Source organism: Lepidochelys kempii, chromosome 8 (assembly GCF_965140285.1).
Source record: "Lepidochelys kempii isolate rLepKem1 chromosome 8, rLepKem1.hap1, whole genome shotgun sequence".
Lineage (NCBI taxonomy): Eukaryota > Metazoa > Chordata > Testudines > Cheloniidae > Lepidochelys > Lepidochelys kempii.
In genome coordinates, this window is record NC_136387.1 from 9,911,689 (window position 1) to 9,936,017 (window position 24,329).

A 24,329-nucleotide genomic window follows, 5' to 3' on the forward strand; every position below is an offset into this window, starting at 1 on the left:
AAGTAAATATTGTGTGCCTTAGCAGGTCCTTACTGAAGACTCAGAATACTGCCTACTGATGTTGCAGCTATTCTATCTTTCTCACTGTGGTACTTTTACAAAAAAATCCCAATCTTTTCCCTATATTTTCTCTGAAAACTCCCTAGTGAAATACATCCATTCAAATAATCTTTATTGGCATTCCCAGACAGTTGAAGAAGAAGCTTTAATCAAGAATAACAACACGTGTAAAGACTTCCTTATTGAGGCCATGAAATATCACTTGCTTCCTCTGGATCAAAGGCAATTGATAAAGAATCCTAGAACAAAACCAAGGACTCCAGTTAGCCTGCCAAAGGTAAGATAAATTCTCTTCCAAAATAGAGAAACTTAGAAGGGAAAATGTAGGACTTTTTTTTATTGGCTTTGATATTGCGTCATTAGAGGCATCTTTCACCTTTGAATGGCTAGAGCTTGTTCTCTTACTAGATTTCATTTGATTGATTCCTAATTCTGTTGCGTTTCAGTGGCTCTGATAGGGCCTGACCCAAAGCCTGCTGAAGGCAGCCTGACAATAGCACACATTCTGGAAATTTCCCCATGCCAGGGGAATGCCCACCAGAGGATTTGTGGCTAGTCTCTGATCCTTTTTATGCTGCCTGAGCAGAACAGGGTCAAGAATCTGCCTCAGTCTCCTTAAAATTGGCTACTACCCTCCAGGCTTCTAGGATAACAAATATTCATCCTGTCTTCAGAAATAGCACGAGCATTTCTCCTGGGAAGTGCAGACAAGTGAGCTCAGTTTCAGTAGGACGGAAACTAGTTGAACTGACCATTTAAAAATAGGGTTAGACACTCACATGCGTAATGACAGCAGTAGCAGCATTTCCATTAGGTAGGCTAGCTGGTTTTTGGGTTTTTTTAGAAGAGCTATAAAACCACCTGCATTGGAGCATGAGCCAGTCGCTAACTGATGAGGGTTACTTCCTTTATGGGCAAGTAATTCCATAGTAGTCTAGTACAGGGGTTTACTGCACCCTCCTGCGGTACTCTCCTTAGTATCAGGGACATGATACTGGAGTAGATTGGTCTGATCCAATATGGCAGTTCCGATGTTCGAATTTCATAGAATCATAGAATCATAGAATATCAGGGTTGGAAGGGACCCCAGAAGGTCATCTAGTCCAACCCCCTGCTCGAAGCAGGACCAATTCCCAGTTAAATCATCCCAGCCAGGGCTTTGTCAAGCCTGACCTTAAAAACCTCTAAGGAAGGAGATTCTACCACCTCCCTAGGTAACGCATTCCAGTGTTTCACCACCCTCTTAGTGAAAAAGTTTTTCCTAATATCCAATCTAAACCTCCCCCACTGCAACTTGAGACCATTACTCCTCGTTCTGTCATCTGCTACCATTGAGAACAGTCTAGAGCCATCCTCTTTGGAACCCCCTTTCAGGTAGTTGAAAGCAGCTATCAAATCCCCCCTCATTCTTCTCTTCTGCAGGCTAAACAATCCCAGCTCCCTCAGCCTCTCCTCATAACTCATGTGTTCCAGACCCCTAATCATTTTTGTTGCCCTTCGCTGGACTCTCTCCAATTTATCCACATCCTTCTTGAAGTGTGGGGCCCAAAACTGCACACAGTACTCCAGATGAGGCCTCACCAATGTCGAATAGAGGGGAACGATCACGTCCCTCGATCTGCTCGCTATGCCCCTACTTATACATCCCAAAATGCCATTGGCCTTCTTGGCAACAAGGGCACACTGCTGACTCATATCCAGCTTCTCGTCCACTGTCACCCCTAGGTCCTTTTCTGCAGAACTGCTGCCTAGCCATTCGGTCCCTAGTCTGTAGCTGTGCATTGGGTTCTTCCGTCCTAAGTGCAGGACCCTGCACTTATCCTTATTGAACCTCATCAGATTCCTTTTGGCCCAATCTTCCAATTGGTCTAGGTCCTTCTGTATCCTATCCCTCCCCTCCAGCGTATCTACCACTCCTCCCAGTTTAGTATCATCCGCAAATTTGCTGAGAGTGCAATCCACACCATCCTCCAGATCATTTATGAAGATATTGAATAAAACCGGCCCCAGGACCGACCCTTGGGGCACTCCACTTGATACCGGCTGCCAACTAGACATGGAGCCATTGATCACTACCCGTTGAGCCCGACAATTTAGCCAGCTTTCTACCCACCTTATAGTGCATTCATCCAGCCCATACTTCCTTAACTTGCTGACAAGAATACTATGGGAGACCGTGTCAAAAGCTTTGCTAAAGTCAAGAAACAATACATCCACTGCTTTCCCTTCATCCACAGAACCAGTAATCTCATCATAAAAGGCGATTAGATTAGTCAGGCATGACCTTCCCTTGGTGAATCCATGCTGGCTGTTCCTGATCACTTTCCTCTCATGCAAGTGCTTCAGGATTGATTCTTTGAGGACCTGCTCCATGATTTTTCCATGAATTTCCCACTGTTTGGTTCTCAAAATATTTCATTCTGGACCACCAGCAGTGTTGTGGGGGCTACTGGTTGCCTCGGGACTACAGTTGAGAACCGCGGGTCCGTGGGGTAGGCAGGGGTTTACAGTGCTCAGAGGGTTGGCCTAGATTTCTGCTGAGTGAAGCAGCTTGGATATTGTGCTGTTGGAGAGGGCTATGGTGCTTTTAGCTCGCATTAGTTCATCTGCATGTTGGAGGCAGAGCCTGATACAGCAAAAAAAACTCCAACCAACCTTATCTGAAAACTGGCTCATGGCAGATTCTGAACAGCGACTGAAAATAGATGTGGCACAAGAAAAAATAACTCCGAGATACCCTATATTGATATGGGAGCTGTGCACTGCTCTACATCCATGTGCATTAGTGAGAAAAACGCTACCCCATCCCCAAAGCATACAGGCGGCTTGCACAGAAAACTGTCACTGAAATTATTAATGAGAATTTCAGGCTGTAAGATGTCAAATCACGTGCCTATTCCTCCAGTTATAAACAATAGGAAGCTAGATTTTGTGAGGCTTTGTACCAGTTTTATCTCAGGAGGTGGTATTCAAATGCTGATTTGCTGGATACTGTTAATTTGCAGTTCTGTAGTGCATGCATCGTATTTGCCTACATATTGTGGTTCTTAATAGGAATTAATCTACAGAATGTACCTTTGGGGTTGTCATGGTGAATGTGTCTTTGCCCTTTACGGACCGTGCGCTGGAATCATGGAACTGGAGAAACGAGAGGTGGAAAAGATTTGAGGTCAATGAGTTCAGAGGTTCTCAACATTTTCTATACCATGACCCCGAAGTATGAAAGAAAAACCTACTAGCCGGGTCCCCCAGCTCTGCCTTACATCTAGCTGAAAAGAAAGGGAGGGAGGTTCCTCCTGCTGGACCTTCCTCATTGAGAAGCTATATGGTCTTGTCTATTGCTCCTACCAATGTGGGATTGTTTCCTGCTGTATAATCTCCACTGCTTTGTCAACTCCTCATTTTAAATTTCTTAAGCTCCGTGGCTTTCCTCTCTTTTCCTTGGGAGGCTAGTCCACAATTAGTAGGTCACCCTTGTTAGGAAATGTTTCCTGATAACTTTTTTTACCTTGTCACCTCAATTTCATGCTATTGCTTCTACATTAAACAGTTATACAGAGGTCTCTTTCCCTGTTTTTTATGCCCTGTAAATACTTTTAGACTGTTATCTAATCATCCCATTCCACTCCAACCGTCTGGGACTTGAACTCAGGACCTTTACATACTAGGCTACATTGTTTTTTCTCAGAAACGAGATCGGGGTTTTATTTTCCACCCCGTCACGCTGTTGATCTGTTCCGAGGCTAATTATCTTGGTGCCAGCTCCTCAGCCTTCTAAAAATACGCTCGTCTTGTGTAATGCTCGCTCCTGCTGGCGTGCTGTGTTGTGATAAGAGGAGTGAATCTCATTCTCGATAGCTGTAGAGAATAAGAAGTAATGTCTTCGGAGCAGTGCACAAATCAAGCTGCTTTCTCAGTGAAGGAGCCAGCGACCGTTTCAAAAATCTGCTGGGGTTCCGTTGCAGCTTGGTTGCTATGGGCAGCCATCAACAGCTGAGCTCTCATCGGGAATGTTCCTGCGTTCCCAAACCAACAGTCACGGGCCAGAAATGTGTCGATTGGGGGCTTCAGAAAATGCACTGGGATTTGATTTTTTTTTTTTTCCTGTTGATCAAGATAAAGTTTACTGAGATCTAAGCAATTTAGACTTAAAATGCACTGGATTTGTTTCAGTGCACATGTTGCATCAGAGACCTCAGGAAGCTGCCAAGGACCCCCCTGTGCGATCCACAGCCAGACCTACTACTCCAGCAGTTCTCAAACTGTGGGTCGGGACCCCAAAGTGGGTCACGACCCCATTTTAGTGAGGTTGCCAGGGCTGGCTTAGACTTGCTGGGGCCCAGGGCCGAAGCTGAAGCCTGAGCCCCATTGCCTGGGGCCGAAACCTGAGGGCTTCAGCCCTGGGTGGCAGGGCTTAGGTTACAGGCCCCCTGCTGGGGCTGAAGCCCTGGGGCTTCAGTTCCCCACCCCCGCACAGGATGGTGAGACTTGGGCTTTGGCCCCCGATCCTGGGCCATGGTGCTCGGGCGGGCTCAGGCTTCGGTTCCCCCTCCTGGGGTCGTGTAGTAATTTTTGGTGTCAGAAGGGGATCACGGTGCAATGAAGTCTGAGAATCCCTGTAACACTCTAATCCCTTACACAGACATGGTGCTTTCTGGGGGAGTAGTTTCCATCATGGGTGGTGGTCCACCTGGAGTGCTTCACTTATTTATCAGCATCAGTATTTGTCAGCATAACTATGAAAACAGCAAATACGCGGTGGTCTGACCACTGAAATGACACTGAGGTCTTCTCCACTTAGACCACTGGCGCATTGTGCGGGTCTGTGGCGGGATGAGAAATGCTATGCTGATTTATGCGTTACACAGGTAAATGTGACAAGGCACATGGGCAATAAATAAATGGGGTGATGGGCTGCTGAATTAAGCAGGGCTTCCATGGCTGGGGGCTAAGTTACAAAACGGGGGATAAACTTAAAAGAAGAATCTTCAGAGGTCATTTGAGAAAATTCCCATAAGACAGTCCTGGGAGGCAGGATGTCTAGCCAGGAGTATGTCCGATTAGCCTTCAAATATGTATTTTCTCCCTTAAAGGCCAGTGATTTCCGTTGCCTTTCCTTGGCAGGGTGGGAATGGGGGATTTCCTTGAATCTCTGGGTCTCTTTAGAACTCTTCTGCTGCAGTGGGAAAGGTTTTGAGGGAGAGTCCATGGGGAAATCCCTATTGCATAAGAACATAAGAGCTGCCATACTGGGTCAGATCATGGTCCATCTTGCCTAGTATCCTGTCTTTGACAATAGGCCATATCAGAGCTTCAGAGGGAATGTACAGAACTGGGTAGTTATGGTGTGATCCAACCATCTTCCATTCCCAGCTTCTGATAGGCAAAGCTTCTGATAGGTTGCCCCAAGTATGGGCTTGAGTCGCTGACTATCTTGGCTAATAACCATTGATGGACCTATCCTCTATGAATTTAGTTCTTTTTTGAATCCAGTTATACTTTTGGCCTTCACAACATCCCCTGCCAATGAGTTTTACAGGTTTGTTGTGTGGAAAAAGTTCTTCCTCTTGTTTGTATTAAACCTGCTGCCTATTCATTTAATTGGGTGACCCCTGGTTAGTGTATTGTATGAAAAGGTAAATCGCACTTCTCTATTCATTTCCCCCCCACACACTATTCATCATTTTATAGACCTTTATGATATCCCCCTAGTTGTCTGTTCATTTTAGAAAAGAGACCTAATATTTAGTCTGTCCTCTTATGGAAGCTGTTCCATATCATTGGTCATCTTTGTTGCCCTTCTCTGAATGTGTTCCAGTTCCACTATATCCTTTTTGAGATGGGACGACCAGAATTGGACTTAGTATTCAAGGTGTGGGTGCACCATGGATTTATACAGTTGCAGTAAGATTTTTTTTTTTTTTTTTGGTTATACCTTTCCTAACAATATATTAGGAACTGTTAACCTTTTTGACTGCTGCTGTGCATTGAGCAGAACTGTCCATGGTGACTCCAACATCTTTCTTTCGTAACAGCTAGTTTAGAACTCATCATTATATATGGATAGTTGGGATTATGTTTTCCAACATGCATTACTTTGCCCTTATCAACGCTGAATTTCATCTACCATTTTGTTGCCCAGTCACCCAGTTTTGTGAAATCTCTCTAACTCCTCACAGTCTGCTTTGAATTTAATTATCTTGAATAGTTTTGTGTTGTCTGTAAACGTTGCCAGTTCTCTATTCATCTCCTTTCCAGATCATTAATAAATATGTTGAACAGCACAGGTCTTCATACAGATCCTTAGGGGACCCTGCTGTTCACCTCTGTCCATTGTGAAAACTGTCCATTTTTTTTGTTCATACCCTTTGTTTCTTATCTTTCAACCAGCTACTGATCCAGGAGAGGACCTTCCCTTTTATCCCATGGCTACCTAGTTTCCATAAGAGCCTTTGGTGAGGGACTTTGTCAAGGCTTTCTGAAAATCCAAGTACACTATCTTGACTTGATCACCCTTATTCCCATGCTCGTTGACTCTCTGAGAATGCAGACAGATTGGTGATGCATGACTTCCTTCTACAAAAGCCATGTTGACTCTTCCCCCACAAATTGTGTTTTCCTGTGTATCTGATCATTCTCTTCTTTTACTATAATTCTGCCAATTTGTCCAGCACTGACACTAGGCTCAGTGGCCTGTAATTGCCAGGATCCCCTCAGGGAGCCCTTTCTAAAAATTAGCATTACATTAGCTACCTTCCAGTCATCTGGTACAGAGGCTGATTTCAGTGATAGTTTTGCAATACTACTAACAGCACTGCACTGCACTGGGCAGCAGAGCATGGGGAGGAGGTGACCAGCCCTCTGTGAAGGAAGAAGTGGTTCGGGACTATTTAGAAAAACTGGACGTGCACAAGTCCATGGGGCCGGATGCGCTGCATCCGAGAGTGCTAAAGGAATTGGCGGATGTGATTGCAGAGCCATTGGCCGTTATCTTTGAAAACTCATGGCGATCGGGGGAAGTCCCGGAAGACTGGAAAAAGGCTAATGTAGTGCCCATCTTTAAAAAAGGGAAGAAGGAGGATCCTGGGAACTACAGGCTGGTCAGCCTCACCTCAGTCCCCGGAGAAATCATGGAGCAGGTCCTCAAAGAATCAATCCTGAAGCACTTACATGAGAGGAAAGTGATCAGGAACAGTCAGCATGGATTCACCAAGGGAAAGTCATGCCTGACTAATCTAATTGCCTTCTATGATGAGATAACTGGTTCTCTGGATGAAGGGAAAGCAGTGGACGTGTTATTCCTCGACTTTAGCAAAGCTTTTGACACGGTCTCCCACAGTATTCTTGTCAGCAAGTTAAAGAAGTATGGGCTGGATGGATGGACTATAAGGTGGGTAGAAAGTTGGCAAGATTGTCGGGCTCAACGGGTTGTGATCGATGGCTCCATGTCTACTTGGCAGCCAGTATCTAGCGGAGTGCCCCAAGGGTCAGTCCTGGAGCCGGTTTTGTTCAATATCTTCATTAATGATCTGGAGGATGCTGTGGATTGCACCCTCAGCAAGTTTGCAGATGACACTAAACTGGGAGAAGAGGTAAGGATAGGATCCAGAGGGACCTAGACAAATTAGAAGATTGGGCCAAAACAAATCTGATGAGGTTCAACAAGGACAAGTGCAGAGTCCTGCACTGAGGACAGAAGAATCCCATGCACCGCTACAGACTAGAGACCGAATGGCTCGGCAGCAGTTCTGCAGAGAAGGACCTAGGGGTGACAGTGGACGAGACACTGGATATGAGTCAACAGTGTGCCCTTGTTGCCAAGAAGGCCAATGGCATTTTGGGGTGTATAAGTAGGGGCATTGCCAGCAGATCGAGGGACGTGATAGTTCCCCTCTATTCGACATTGGTGAGGCCTCATCTGGAGTACTGTGTCCAGTTTTGGGCCCCACACTACAAGAAGGATGTGCATAAATTGGAGAGAGTCCAGCGAAGGGCAACAAAAATGATTAGGGGTCTGGAACACATGACTTATGAGGAGAGGCTGAGGGAACTGGGATTGTTAAGTCTGCAGAAGAGAAGAATGAGGGGGGATTTGATAGCTGCTTTCAACTACCTGAGAGGTGGTTCCAGAGAGGATGGTTCTAGACTATTCTCAGTGGTAGAAGAGGACAGGACAAGGAGTAATGGTCTCAAGTTGCAGTGGGGGAGGTTTAGGTTGGATATTAGGAAAAACTTTTTCACTAGGAGGGTGGTGAAACACTGGAATGTGTTACCTAGGGAGGTGGTGGAATCCCCTTCCTTAGAAGTTTTTAAGGTCAGGCTTGACAAAGCCCTGGCTGGGATGATTTAGTTGGGATTGGTCCTGCTCTGGGCAGGGGGTTGGACTAGATGGCCTCCTGAGGTCCCTTCCAACTCTGCTATTCTATGAACTGTGGTATTTAACCTATCGTGTGGGCATGGATCCCAGAGATCTAGTCCAACCAAAAGAGAGCACTTTTTCTCACCAGCTGTCCCATGAGAGCCATGCTGGTGCTTTGTGTCCTCTGCTGAGCAAGAGCCATCACTTGTGATTTGAAAACATAGGTATTGCATTAGAGTGAGGAAAAGGGCACAGCAACCCTATAGAGATTGACCATAGAGCAAGATTTCTTAAGGGGACATCTCATCTGCCAGAGAGGGAGAATTCAAAGAACTTTGGGCAGTCTTTGGGGCCGTTGAAGTTCTGCTGACCCAGCTGGGTTGCTTGGGGAATGATAATTGGTGGGATGGAGCACCCTGATGCAAGCCAAAAAACTGCTTGCAGACCAGCTTGGGTGAGAGGGAAATCTTTTAGCGTATATTGAGGTCAGCATAAGCACAAAAGCCTGCTTTGTTTTTAGGTTTCCCCCCTAAACAGTATGTAATAAGCTGTACTCCTGGGCGTATAGGTCCTCTAGGGACAGATTCTCAAAGGGCCCAACCCTTTTATGCCTTTAAAAATCACCCTCCTCCCCACATAGACAGCCCCCCAGCTGTCAATATAGCTCACTTCTACTAGGTTCTGGTAGTGGTTTTTATTTTGCAGGATGCAGCCTGCTGTGTAAACAGTCCTTGACCTAAGGGTTTCCCTTCTCTTGTTTTTCCTTCCCAGATAATGATTGTGGTTGGTGGGCAAGCGCCCAAAGCCATCCGGAGCGTGGAGTGTTACGATTTTGAGGAGGATCGGTGGGAGCAGATAGCTGAGCTTCCCTCCCGGAGATGCAGAGCAGGTAAATGGAACATGTCCAGTAGCCTCCATCACTTTCCCACTAAATACCTTAGGGGACAGAAGTGTATTCAGCCCCTCTCTGTTTCCAGCCGACAACAGCTCTGCCTCCCACCAAGATCCAGGAGAAAGCTTCTCTCCCTCAAATGGGCACAAAGCCAGCTCGCTCCCCACTACTTCCTCTATGCTATTCCTTCCATCTCCTCTGGCCTGGCTTCACAGTGGTAGCCAACTTTCCCTGTTGGCTTTCCAGTAAAGAGCTGGGAACAGAGATCATTCACTGGACTTGCAGTTTGAAAGAGAAGGGATTTTTCCTAGCAGAGGTGAGGTATGTGGAGTTGAAACTTGTTCCGCCTTGGAGATCTGACTGACCCTACCATCCAGCATCCAGAGGTGCTCTCCGGATCCATACTTTACTCCCCCTCTCTGAGGCACCTTGAAATTATCTGAGTCTCATACCCACCTTGGAATTGGCAAGCTTGCAGACCAGCTTGGGTGAGGCCTGGTTTAGTATTCTGTGTTATGTGCGTTATTTTCCCTACAATCTGTACGTTCTCTTATTCAGATCTGATGGTTGTACAGAGCAAGTAAATGCTAAACATTTGCAAATGTCCTATTCTTCCCTTCTCTGTTACAAATACCAACAGAGCCATCTGATGGTATCTCTTTTCCAAGCTACCTGTAGGTGCGGTTGGAACCTGTAGGTGCGGTTGGCTCTCTAAACCTAACTCGGAGTCTTAAGTCTCTCTCCCCTTCTAACAGGTGTGGTGTTTATGGCAGGCAACGTTTATGCTGTTGGAGGGTTTAACGGCTCTCTGAGAGTGCGAACTGTAGACGTGTATGACGGTGTGAAGGATCAGTGGACGTCAATTGCCAGCATGCAGGAACGACGGAGCACTTTGGGGGCGGCTGTGCTGAATGAACTCCTGTATGCTGTGGGCGGATTTGATGGAAGCACTGGTATGTTACTGCACAAAAGCCAGGCAGCCGAATGAAATGGATATTGTACTAGTTCTGTGTTTTCCAGGTCCCTCACAGGGAGTCCTTGAACGGCAAATTCCCTCACGGTAGAAAACAGCAGTTAGTTCCAACCAGTTGTCCGCACCTATGTTTTTAGCTTTGTGTTTTGATGTCTTGTGTTTATTTTTCTTTCCTCTAGAAAGTAAGAACTTATTCAACAAGAATCTGACGCTTTAAAAGGAAATGTTTTCATAGCAAACATATTTGGTTTTTGTAGGGATCTTGCTATTGCAAGGCAAGTGATTCACTAACATTCACTTTAAGTGACAATCCCCAGGAGCAGCAAAAATCCTGATTTGCTAGTAGATCTGGTTAGTGAAGATGGGATTGGGAACTATGGGGATATTTTAAAGTGCGTGTTTCAGAGGCATCTCACTGTTGGAAAGTGTCGGTATTATTATTGGGTTCTTTTTTGCCATGAAATAATAGTTACGTTCACTTTGCAGTTGTGCTTGAATGGCTCAAACTAGAACTGAGCAAATAGTTTGTTTCTAAAAACTCTGCGTCTTTCCTGAATGCATTAATTGTTCTGAAATTCTGCCCGCCGTGATCTCTGCAAACATTTCTTGAGCTGTAGTATGCTGGTGAGCTGTGAATATAAAATAACTGCATTTGAAATCTTCAACCGTTTTGGTTAGTTTGGTTTTGCCAGAGGTCATATGGTTTTGTTTTCTTTCCTGATTGGATTAGATTAAAACTTCTCTCTTAGAATCAGTTTTCTGGTGTAAAGACTCACAATTATCTTTCTGTAACTATTCTCTAGTATTCACTAAAAATTTCCTTTTTAGGAAAATTTTCTTTCCAGTAAACTGTTCACTTAGAACATACATGGAAAGTGATCACAAAATGCAGTCAGAGCAGCCTTATTTAAGAATTGGAATGAACATTAATACAAAAATGTTCTGAAGTATTTCGCCAGCTCTAGTTCAAACCCCAGATTGACCATTGTTTCATACTGTTTTAAATGGAGATTGGTGAAATGGGTTTGGATTAAACAAAAGCCTTCTCTGAACTTGTCAAGGTGAAATACTTGCTTGTCACTTCTCCCACACCCTTCCTTGTCCTTCTGTTTTGCACACTTCAGTGCTTCCAGGTTCTGCCCAGGACTGGAAGGGAAAGTGCTGAAGTTACTGCAGGAGACTGGTTTTGCTGTATTTCTAGCTGTATTTCTGAGACCCATTTGCTTCAGAAAGTTCAGATAAGCATCCAGATTTTGGGTGTTGATGCAAAACTAACTCTGCCCTTTCCGAAGGGCTTGCCTGCACAGGCGAGTTTTACCAGTTATACTGGCTTAGTTATTGTAATATAATTATATTGGTGGAACTCCCTGTGTGGACACTTATTCTGGAATAAGAGAGGCTTTTTAAACCCTTGCCGAAGTAACAAAAGCCAAACCAGAACAAAGCACTCTTTTATCAGAATAAGAATGCCCACCTGGCTGTTATCCCAGTGTAAGCATAGTGGTTTCAGTTCACACCTTAGCTTGTGCTGGTATAACTTTGTAATGTAGACAAGCTTGTGATGAGCAAACCTCAGAGGGCTTAAAGGGGCGGTTTCAAAATCTTTGCATTGGACTGATTTTAATGCTGCTTGAAAGGAGTGTCACTGTTGGACTATTCCAGCTGAAGAGCTCGGGATCTAGGCCCCAGATCCAGTCTCTTATTCCCAGCACATTAGAAGTGGCAGCAGCCTCAGGACAGGGAGTCATCTGGTAAGGCTCAATAGCAATCTTCCTGGCTGCAGAAGGAGCAGCATTGATGAGCTAGTACCAACCTGCTTTTCCTTGTCTAGCAGGAAAATGGCCACGCAGCTGCCATGGGAGTGGGGAGGGAATTGAGAACCTTGGGAAACTTTAGTCCAGGTCACGGTGGAGATGTGTCTCCAAGGGAGAGAACAGTACAATGCTAATCTATGTATCCTCTTTTTAACTAGGTCTGGCATCAGTAGAGGCCTATAGCTATAAAACCAATGAGTGGTTTTTTGTGGCTCCCATGAACACAAGAAGAAGCAGTGTTGGAGTTGGAGTTGTGGAAGGTAAGAATAATAGCAGCCATTTCAGTCACTGGAATATTACTATTTAAAACGGAAACACAAGTGGTTAAAGTCTGAGCTCCTGCAGCGAAGGAGCAGGAGCTGTTCTCCAAACATTCCCTGAGGTAACCTGCTGGCAGATGAGCACAAGAACAAGCCAGGCCAGTTTCTAAAAGCTGCATTCTAGATGTTTGTTGATTGGTAAAGATTTTTTTTTTAACGTGACTAAATTGCTGCAGCTTTGAATAGTCTCTTTGTTGTGCGGGAAAATTGTATGTTTTGCCATCCGCGCTACATGGCACAGGATCTTGATACTGATGCTGGGCCCAACAGCAGCTGGCCACCTCTCCTGCTTTGCGTGGGGCATTCTCATTTTTTTGGTGGGAGAATAACATTCTGAGACGTCTCTGGTCAGTGAAACAAGGCACTGTGAGGGTGTTCTGTTGTGGTCATCAGCAAGCGTTGTGATAGACAATGGCAACCGCAAGAGGAAGACCTTTAAAAATCTGCCCTCCAAAATGAAGGCTGAAGCACAGTTAAAATCCTGGCACCTTAGCTGGGTGGCACACTACCAACAAAATCATAAGATTCTGCAGTTGTTTGCATCGGACTCACATGTCGGGTTGCCCATTCTGTTTTGTGCGTAAATGGGGAATTTACAGTAACAAATTTCAGTACCATGTCAGCACAGGGATGGGGCAGGGAAGGATAAGGGGCAGTTACAATTGTTGAAACAGCCATCAGCATGAACATGTAAGTATGAAAGTCCTGAGGTCTGGTGCCAGATGGGTTAATTTCATTTTACCTTGCTTAGAATCCAGGGGAACAATCACTTTAGAATATGAATTTCTTTCCATTTTGTGGAACTTTGTGGCAGTGTTTTTATTATGTAGCCCTAATTGCAGCGGGTTGTAGCTGTCTCCCGTACAGTATGTAGTGATTGGTTGGTGGAGTTAGCCCCAGTATGTTACAAACTTGAGTTCCTGGGATTGCAAATGGGCTGGTTTGGCCAGTAAATGGGAATGGATTGGAAATTTTCTTTAAAAAAGGGAGGAGGAGAGGAACTGAAGTCCGTTTCTCTTTAAGGAGTGATAGAGCGGCTAAAATCTGCTTAACTGCTTGTGGAGTTTAATAATAATTTCCTTAATTATTGGCATATTCATATGCTTATGATGTGCTTAGTAAACAGTGATACCTATGAAAAGCCAAAATGGGTCATATTCAGTTCGAGTGCTTAACAGAGATTTAAGAAATGCTGTGGTAATTTTTCTTTTAAACAAGGCAAAACAAATGCACGTGTAGACCCGCTGGAGCAAAAATAGCCAAGTGTCTTGGAGCTGAACAGGTTTTAAATCAGCAGGAGCGAACAACAAATTTGATATACGGCTTAAGCCACGGTCCAGAGTTAAACAACACCCCCAGAGTTCTAGCCACAGAGACTGACTATGATGAAAATTGACCTGGTGCCTACAGTTACTGACCATATCTAATAGTTGATGCAAACCAACAAACGTTACCTTGGTAGAGCATAGTCGGCACCAAAATGTTTCCTGCTTTGATTTGTTGACCTAAAACACCAGTGAAGTTGACGTGATTGCACAAATAAGTGTATGAAATGTCTAAAGAGACAGTAACAGGGGAGTGCAATTACCCGTGTACGTATGGAAGTGTAAGAAACTGATCTTGCCAGTGAAGTGTGATGGGACTGACTTTGACTTCAGCCAATTTTCACCAGTAGGAAGAAAGGCAGCGTGTCGCCCAGGACCTGAGTGTAGGCAGGCTTATTAGCGTTCATATTAGGCGAGGTTCAGACTGGTGCATGGGCCCCCACCACACTTCAGTTGTGCTTAATTTGAGACTTAATTGGTACAAAGGGCTTTTCAGGGGCCCTCTGTAATGGGGTGAGCTCAATACCCTGTACTGTTGAGATTAAAACGAAGAGGAGAATTAAATGCTTTACATGGCAAATTGGAGAAAGTTGGCAAGGTTTATGGGAGGGTGTTGTTTTAAGTGAAATTAGACAGTATCTATTTATTGAAATGTACGGTACGCTAAACAAAAGGGCATGATCTCGCAAGCTCTCGGCACCTGTGGCGCACTCTTAAAAATACCCATAAATCCCCAGACTCCAGCCGTTTCCCACAGATGATACTACCGAGCAGCACTGAGAAAGATGTAATAATCCCCACTAACAGTCACTACCAGAGTCACTCTCTGGAAGGACATAGGTTTCCAGTGTTCCTTAGTATGAACCAGGATAGAAGGAACAAAAGACTGGTGCTGGTTCTGGTTCTTGTGAACCCCTCTCTGGCATGAGTTAGCAGTTACTCGTGTGCATGGTCACATAGTCAGTGGAGCTGTGTGTGTAAGGGTTCATGGTCGGGCCCCCGCTGTGTGTGGTAACACTGTGTGAAGGAAATTAGCCTGCATCCTCTTGGAGTTGTAAAGCCATCAGGGAAAGAAGATGGTGGAAAAGACCAGACATTGTAAAAACAGACAGCAGGAGGGTCACAGAGCAAAGGGGTGAGCGACCCATTTAAGGTCATGTTGGACCCTCACAGAACATAAGTACTGTAATCCCGTTCACCTCAGGAGGGTTTTGGGCAAAGACCGAGGGTAGAATTTAAGTATTATTTTGTTGACAATGGTGCTCCGGGATACAGCCTCGTTAGATGCCCGTCATTTTTTTTTTCCCGTTCGTTTGTTGGGGATACCAATCGTACGCATGGCTCCTGGCATGCATCAGCACAACACGAACAAGATGATGCTATACACTCAGTCCAAAGGAGCGGACAACCTTGAGCTGCAGTTACAACATCAGCTCACTTTCGACTGGCCAGGATTCTTCAAAATAGGGATTTAGTGTTTAACTGTAGCCAGTGCAGATGCCTGTTGCAGTGGAGTAAGTTATTCCATGTTTATCACTTTCATGGCATCTTAAATATTGCACTGTTTTCAAACCAGAAGGTGCTACTGAGGTGAATGTAATTTAACTCCTGTGTAAGACCACTGTGAGGTAAATATTAGCTCCATTTTACTAAAGCAGAGAAATTGGAATGTTGTTCCCAAGGCAACATAATTGGCCAAATTCATGGCTGAGATTGTGTCCTAAATGGGTGACGCTTCCACATAGTTCTGCCCCCTTTACAGTGCATGTTACGCTAACTTAGTCTCCCTCTGAATCAGTTAGATTCATGCCCACTTATCAATATATAGCTTGCAGTATATTGTTTTTACGCATCACCTCTGCATTTGGCTAAGTGAATATAAGGGCGTATACATCAGCATAATGCACGTAACAGACAGAAAATCTAGCAACTGAATGGGAGGGTATAAGGATGTGTAAGGTTAAAGCAGGTGAAAGCCTGCTTTAAATGGACACCTTCTCCTGGGTGTATCAGCTGCAGCAGTTTAGAGTCCCTTACACCTCATAAACTGGGTGTGAGTGGGTCTGAGGGTCTGATTGTGTTTTCATACTACCTCTGAATCTGGTGCAGTGAATCACGTGGTAGAGCTGGATTAGAACTCTGGCTTTCCGGGATTCCAGCCTCCTGCATTTTCCTGTGGAGACAGTATTCGTGTTCGCCGCTTAAAAACGGGCACATCAATTGTAAATATGCTCTAACTTGTACAGTAGAGTGCCCCCTCCCCCCCACCCGGAAAGAGATACAGACTCACCCAGTGGCGCCCCAATCTCAATTGGATTTTTCGGCACTATGGTAGTCTACAAATGATTGATAATAATGTACCCTATTGTGATGATCAGATATTAAATGCACCCATTTCTCTCTGATTAGTCTGTGCCGTGTTTGTTGCAGGTAAGCTGTATGCTGTGGGAGGTTACGATGGAGCATCACGTCAGTGCCTTAGTACCGTAGAACAGTATAATCCAGCTACAAATGAATGGACCTACGTCGCTGATATGAGCACTCGGCGCAGCGGTGCAGGTATTGATTCTGAGACACCTGTAAATAAATAAATAAATCCTTTCCCCACTTCTCGGAAGCATTTAATTCACATATGTCCGGCTTTTATCCCCTGTCACTGCATGGTGAGGAAGTGAAGAAGTTGCGTTGTTGGGCTGCCAGTTCTGAGGAGTGAAGCTTTTTTCGTGTGGGTCGTGATCACATGGAAGCTTCCAACTGCTCCCTTGACTGTGTTAATCTCCCCCAAAATTAAAATTAATCTCTGCTTTGGACAGTGACTCTGAGAAATGGCATCATGTCTATTGTCTCTGAGTAGCTTCCATATCAAACTTGCCTTGTCCGTGCGGTAAAAAGACAGCTTTTCTAATTGCCAGCCCTGCAAACTCACCCTGGGACCAGAAAGCCAAGCTCTGACACACCGTCACTTGCACCTTCCACCACTTCATTTCTTGTCCTGTGGGCTTTCTCTTGATTTCCATAGGTCACTGTAGATATAGTAGGTGTTTCATAGATCAAAATTCACCTGCAGCAAGTGACCTAAAAACCAAGTTAAAGCACTTTATTCCATCTTAACGAGCGCTCCATCTCGACCCAGATTTTAATGAGTGGACAGGCCAGAGGATTGTAGAATAAGACAGGGAACAAGGGATTTGTGTTCCATTCTTGACTGCTACTGAAGCGTAGTGTGGCTATAGGCTACTCACAAAACTGATCAGTGCATTTTCCTAGTCTGTTGGAATGGGGATGATAATGCTGAGCCTCCTTGTGTAAGTAATTTGTATCCGTGGATGAAAGATGCTATAGAAGTTTTATAATTATGGTGTAACACGTGCAGTGGAAACTCACTTTTGCTGAATGTGAACATAGTGAAACTGTGTTTAAGAAGGTGAAGTTCCCACCCTGCTCCTACCACCAGAAACACACACTGACTAGGGCCCCAAATCAACCCTTTCCTCGAGGCTTGCCTTTATTACTAGCTGAAATAATAACGCATAAGCCTCAGTAAGAATTTTCTCCTTGACTGGCTGTAGCACTCTTCTCTGCAGGATCTCTCTCTGCCCCTGCCTCTAACTACCTCTGTCTCTGACATGCCAACCCTTTAACGCTCCTAGTTTGGGGCCCTCCTGATCTGACATCAGGGTGAGTCAGCAAAAGAGCTTTCCGTCTCTATGCAGGGCCATTGAACCTGCCTCACCCTGTCTTACAGGGAAATAGAATGAATATCCCACACTGTCAGTCCATGGCGATGTGCAATTGGCGTTCCTTGCGTATAGCAATTCTGGTTATAATGAATCTCTGCTTTTGGTGACGTTTCCTTATTAAACTGACTGTGCTGGGAGTCCTGCTTTACACGTACTTCTAATGCGAAACACAGAGGAAGGAATATAGTCGCTCTAATATTCTGAACATGCTCTCAATTGCCTGCAAATGCTGCTGTTCATTTTCTTTTCCTCGACTGGGTATGAGGTGCAGCAAATTATGGCAGTTACCAAAACAGGCAGTGAATTTTCCTCTTTTCAGGGGAAAATGCCAGTAATGGAATTCACTACTTAGAGCAATAAAAAGTGACTATCAGTATAACACTATTGCAATAAATAAAACCACGGTCAGTGCCTCCAGCATCATTGGCTCAATGCTGCCATCTAGTGTTCTTTGGGAAACAAGTGCTCCTGTATACTGGATAAAAGAACAGGAGTACTTGTGGCGCCTTAGAGACCAACAAATTTATTTTGAGCATAAGCTTTGTGTAGCTCTCGAAAGCTTATGCTCAAATAAATTGGTTAGTCTCTAAGGTGCCACAAGTACTCCTTTTCTTTTTGCGAATACAGACTAACACGGCTGCTACTCTGAAACCTGTATACTGGATAGTTGCAGTTTAATTTTGATTGCTAGCTGCAGGCCCTGTACAGACTAAAAAATACATGTATTCTGGCAGTGCATCAGCAGGCCTCTTTCTGTGTACTAGGTCAACAGAAAAGAATCCCATTCGTTCCTGGAAAGGATGTCCTCTCTTTGGATCTGAGATACCCTGCATTGATGCAGATGGAATCCTACAGGCACTGCAGGTGGAGAGGCCGTTTTAGGCTGGATGGGACATTTCTAACTTTTTTTTTTATTTTTCCTCTCCCAATCTAATAATCTAACCATCTTAACATTTGGCTGCACTTACTATTTAAAAAATGATTCCGAAAGTGTTGCAATTCCAGTGTGATATACCCAAGTGTAACACAAGTTTCCTGCCCATTTCCCGCGGTCTCCCAATAATCACAGTATTAGCGCACACACGCTGGGCCAAATCCAGAGTTACTCCACTGAACCTGGAATTTGGCCTAATATTGCTGATGGGCTTGTTTCTCCAGTGCGCAAAAGTTAAATACAGTATGTAATAGAGAGTTGCCACGGGCTGGGGCAGTTTTGTTTGGCTGCTGACATCCATCTGTGTTGCTTTCTTTTGACTCGGCTGGAGGTGGTCCAGACCATCCCAGGTGCGTAGTAGGGATTGGGGCGTAAATGTGGCTGAGGCCCACTTGGCTAAAACTGAGGCCAGATAGGATAGAAATGATGTTGGTAAGTCAGGGACAGCACAGCATATCTGCCTTTTGTTACTCATGTTCACAGTCTGGTTAATTTCTCTCCTGCTGTTAGCTTTTTTCCATCAGTTACTGCAGCACATCCTAAATCTAATGCAATGACTAGTGTAGTCCCCTTGATGTCTATGGGATATGGATCAGGCACCTAACTGAGCAAGTTGTTGGGGTGAAACACAAGAAAAACCAGCAGGCCCATTGTTTAAGGCAGCATTTCCCAAATTTTTTGGGCCATGGAACACTTTTTAGCCTATTATGGAACACTTAGAATATTATTTCGTAGTTCTTTGGTTTTCAAATTAAAAATTGCTTTATTTATGCTCAGATATATTTTATTTTATAAAACAAAGCAAAAATACAAATTCAAAATAACTTGAACTAACAATTTCTAACTAGAAAGCGCGTATAAAGTAGTACAAAAATCAAGTGCAAGAGTCCAAATTAAATTCTAGATTCTTTCACGGAACACCTATTCACATCGTGCGGAACAGCAGTGTTCCGCGGAACACGGTTTGGGAAACGCTGGTGTAAGGTAAAGGAGGGGCTGCAGCTTAGTTGCATTGGAAACTGGCACTGGGGGAGGGGCACGTTACAGCCGTGCTCTAGGATCTGAGCTTGCTGCTGATTGGTGTTCAGTGGATTAAGACGGTGATGTTTTGGTCTGTGATACCATGGGACCGGCTTGCCTAAAGCTGCTCCTCTCCCCATGTCACAATACGACAGTTGCTACTCACTAGAGGCACTTGAGCAGGGGCCTGCTTGGCTTGAAAGAGAGGGGTTTGCTAGCAGGGAGCTCTCTGAGGCGTTTGACTTCAGAACTCCTTCCCTTGCCCCAACAACCTGAATGTCTTGACCTCTAGGGCATGGAGGGTAGGCAGAGATGAGGGCTGGAGCCTGTGGATAGTGCTTTTCGGATCCATCTTTGTTTTATTAACATTCTGGCTGGTTCATTTTGACTGGTCTTGATCCTGCTGCTGAGAGTAAGTTGCTGGATGTGCTAATTCACATGGATTGTCAAAGGCAGCTAAAACAGTGCCTCCCAGCCTCAGTCTGTGGCCACTGGTACAGTGCATATTGCTGGCTGATCACACGAGGCCGGTTCACCCGCTTCCCTTACAGGGTCAAGGCCCGAGGGCCTGTGAGCACAGTGGCAGACAAGGAGCCATCTTAGTTGTCTCTATTCAGGGCAGCTGCTGCTATGTTAAGGTAAAAAGAAAAGAGCCATGAGCCGCTATCAAGGACTGGAGCCACCAAATCACCAGCCAGGGCAGAGGCGGTGCTAGCCCATTGGGGGCCCTAAGCAAGAATATTTGTATGGGGGGGGCCCTACACAACATGCTGGCTCTGGTTCAAGGGAGAAGAGAATGAAGCATCCAGGCAGTAGGCACAGGAGGAAGAGGGAGAGAAGAGGTCTCAGTAGCTGGGGCGAGGAAGAGGAAGAAGAGAACCAAGTACAGGAAGGTCTGTGCAAAGGAGGTGGAGGAGACCAGCAGGCAGAGCAGCTGGGGGAACAGAATAGCTGGGAGAGAGGGGAAGACATGAAGAGCAAAAAATAGACCATGTGATTAACCTGTATTTGAAAAAGGCAGAGGCACATGAGGGAGAGAGCTAAATATGCAGTAAATACCTGCCCACCGTCACTGCTCCTATACAGAACTGTTGTCGCTGCTATTGTGCTGTTCCACAATCACGAATGGGAAGGGAGGTGTCCAGGAGACAGACACCTTCTTCCTCTCTTTCTTAAGCGGTGGTCCACATTATGGACACGACTAACCTAGCACACTAGACAGGCCTATTAAGTTTGCGGTGCTAAGGATGTGAAAGGTAGAGTCAGTTTCACTGTCCCGTCCAGGTCTGGCTAATTCTGTTCTCTGCTTGGCAGGCGTCGGTGTTCTCAGTGGACAGCTATATGCTACTGGAGGGCACGATGGTCCCTTGGTGAGGAAGAGTGTGGAGGTTTATGATCCAGGAACAAATACCTGGAAACAAGTTGCAGACATGAACATGTGTAGAAGAAATGCAGGTAACCACTGTTTGTTTGTGTTCTGTCTGTATCTTCATTTCTTTCTTCGGTCATGTGGGTGCATTTAATGGTACTGTGCGAACACGGTTAAAATGCAAGGCTTTGGATGCACAGGCTCCTGTAATGAAGAAAAGATGGAGGGTGGGGGGTGTAGTAGGATATAGTATCTAGAGTTTAACAGCGTGTCCATTTTATTTGTAGGTGTGTGTGCTGTGAATGGGCTACTCTATGTGGTTGGAGGAGATGATGGTTCTTGCAATTTGGCCTCTGTAGAGTATTATAATCCCATCACTGATAAATGGACGTTACTGCCAACCAATATGAGCACTGGAAGAAGTTATGCGGGTAAACAGTCGGGGGAAGAGGTGGGAACAGAACTCGGGATGTGCCAGCTCCCACATATGTGCCCAGCTGCCCCTATCAGGTCAAGGAGTGTGTATCCCTTAACCTGAGGACTGTGCCTCCTGGCCACTTGGTCTTTTCTTTTGATGCCCCTCAGGGCTTCCATTGGAGAGGCTTTCTTCACAGAATTGGGGACGCCAGCTTCCTTTGCGCGCCCTGGCTGCTGGTCTTGGTCTTTGCAGCATATGTGTGTTACAGCACAACCCAGCAGTTGCTCCAAAGCTTATGTGAGGTCTGTTTGTCCATTCTCTCAACAGGTGTGGCTGTGATTCATAAACCATTGTGACACCTACTCCAGCTAATGCAAGGAGCAGCAGTGAAGTGAATCTCAATGGGTGTTCTTGAGGAGATGCCTGGCACCTGATCTAATCCATCTTATTGCTGTTGAACTCCTAGTGTGGCAAGTGCTGCATTAAGAACTTCCCCTTCTGTGGATAGTGCAGCAGCGTGCCAATCCCAAGGTGTTGCTTGTTGTCCTTGGTGCAATCAATTCTCTCTGAACAGGCAGTTTCCTGGGATAAACATTGTGCTTAAACTGATACTGGAGAGACTGAATTTCGTGTGTGAAACAAAACGCTACTGTAGGGCTTGTGAGTAAAAACAAATATACTGAATGTCTTCACTACTGATACTTTGTACACATCTTGAGTTAAGCTATTTACTCACTGCTCCTGGAATTTACTACTGACAGTGGAATCTTCTAACCCCTGATCATCAGAAATATACTGGACCAGGGTGCTGGCTTGTGTTTGACACTGTCTCAGTAACATGTGTATATGTCACTGGACAACTGTATGTATCCCTAGCACACTTATGATGTGATTGGAGATGTACATTGTATGATTGTTTTGCTAGTCACATAGCTGCTTTTATATACAGGATAGGATGTGCTGGGCAGTGGCTTGCCCAGAGAAAGGTGAATACCCCACCACCCAAAGGTTGTTAATCCTACAGAAACATGCTGCTCTGGAGGGGCTTTTTGCTCCCATAAAACATGTACTGTTCGAACTAAAAAATCAAGGAAAGGAAGAAAGTCATACCTCTGTCCTGCATTTCAAGGCCATTTTGGAACAGAGCATTTAAACATAAGGATGTGTCTTACTGAGTCATTAACACATCTTGCCTGTATCCAGCCAAATAATCTTCCACCACCCAAGAAGTGATTAAAGACCAAGATAAAATGCCTACAGTGTCTTAACGCTTCCAGAAGAGGGAAATCGTATTCTTCAGTGTCATTGTTCTCCTTTTTAAAGTGTTTTCTGTGTTAAATACTTTCTTCCATCCATACCAAGCAGCTAGCAGGAGCCTTTATAAGATCCTTCCAAAAAGGGATTTTAAAGAGTGAAAGCTGGGTTCTGTTGTGACTTTTAATAATCTCACTTGTACCAAATTCATGCTAGTTTGTTTTCCCTTTAAAAGGATGGAATCGGCTTGCAAATTGTGTGTGTGACTCCCAGCATACCCTGCTGCTGGGAGTCATGACACACTTCTGGGTATCTGCTGTAGTTAAAAGTAACACAACAGGGTCCCGAAAGATGTTTGGAGGGCACAGGGGGCGAATAAAAGGTTTCCTCTGAGTTCCTCTCCCCACCCCCCCACCTCATGTAACTTTGTGCATTTTACAGGACTTTCAGGGTCAGTTTCACTGTTTTCCCTTATAGAGCCAGTCAGAGCTTTCCTATACGGGGAAATAGCCCTGCAGAATTACTGCAGTGGTATTATTCTGGCATAGCTATAGCGGTATAACTTCCAAAGTAGACTCAGAGACTTGGTCAGAAGGGACCATCAAGATCATCTGGTCTGATCTCTTGCAGGCCACAGAACCTTACAGAACTTTGCAGGCCACAGAACCTTACCCACCCACTCACTGTATTCCAGAATAAAAGTGATGTTTTCCAGTATAGCTTATAGAAAAAAGAACAGGAGTACTTGTGGCACCTTAGAGACTAACAAATTTATTAGAGCATAAGCTTTCGTGGGCTACAGCCCACTTCATGGGATGCATAGAATGGAACATGTAGTAAGAAGATATATATCTACATACAGATAAGTTGGAAGTTGCTGTACAAACTGTGAGAGGCTAATTAGTTAAGATGAGCTATTATCAGCAGGAGAAAAAAACGTTTGTAGTGATAATCAAGATGGCCCATTTAGACAGTTGACAAGAAGGTCTGAGGATATCTTAACTTAAGGAAATAGATTCAATATGTGTAATGACCCAGCCACTCCCAGTCTCTATTCAAACCCAAGTTAATGGTATCTAGTTTGCATATTAATTCAAGCTCAGCAGTTTCTCATTGGAGTCTGCTTTTGAAGCTTTTCTGTTGCAAAATTGCCACCCTTAAATCTTGTACTGAGTGGCCAGAGAGGTTGAAGTGTTCTCCTATCGGTTTTTGAATGTTATGATTCCTGATGTCAGATTTGTGTCCATTTATTCTTTTGCGTAGAGACTGTCCGGTTTGGCCAATGTACATGGCAGGGGGCATTGCTGGCACATGATGGCATATATCCCATTGGTAGATGTGCAGGTGAACGAGCCTCTAATAGTGTGGCTGCTGTGATTAGGCCCTGTGACGGTGTCCCCTGAATAGATATGTGGACACAGTTGGCAACGGGCTTTGTTGTAAGGATAGGTTCCTGGGTTAGTAGTTGTGGTGTGTGGTTGCTGGAGAGTATTTGCTTCAGGTTGGGGGGCTGTCTGTAAGCGACAGACAGCTTCTTGTCAACTGTCTAAATGGGCCACCTGGATTATCACTACAAAAGTGTTTTTTTTTCCCGCTGATAATAGCTCATCTTAACTAATTAGCCTCTCACAGTTTGTATGGTGACTTTCCAACTTATCTGTATGTATATATGTATCTTCTTACTATATGTTCCATTCTATGCATCCCATGAAGTGGACTGTAGCCCATGAAAGCGCTTATGCTCTAATAAATTTGTTAGTCTCTAAGGTGCCACAAGTACTCCTGTTCTTTTTGCGGATACAGACTAACACAGCTGCTACTCTGAAACCTGTCAGTATAGCTTATGTTGCT

The 24,329-nt window shown here is 44.8% G+C and overlaps 1 protein-coding gene across 5 annotated transcripts in view; it reads left to right on the forward strand.

Annotated features, from left to right (window-relative positions):
- The window catches only part of KLHL3 (kelch like family member 3), a 66,626-nt gene extending 44,148 nt beyond the window's left edge, over positions 1-22,478 (forward strand). For 2 of the 5 annotated variants that reach the window (XM_073355482.2, XM_073355487.1), the window contains 8 exons: positions 188-337; positions 9,191-9,308; positions 10,067-10,264; positions 12,257-12,358; positions 16,174-16,302; positions 20,752-20,892; positions 21,094-21,257; positions 21,552-22,478. In XM_073355482.2, the coding sequence (XP_073211583.1) occupies positions 188-337; positions 9,191-9,308; positions 10,067-10,264; positions 12,257-12,358; positions 16,174-16,302; positions 20,752-20,892; positions 21,094-21,257; positions 21,552-21,563 (1,014 nt within the window). In that variant the 3' untranslated portion in view covers positions 21,564-22,478. The remainder of the gene's footprint in view (positions 1-187; positions 338-9,190; positions 9,309-10,066; positions 10,265-12,256; positions 12,359-16,173; positions 16,303-20,751; positions 20,893-21,093; positions 21,258-21,551) is intronic. The other 3 variants (XM_078853989.1, XM_078853990.1, XM_078853991.1) reach the window with 3 other exon arrangements.
- Positions 22,479-24,329: the final 1,851 nt, after the last annotated feature.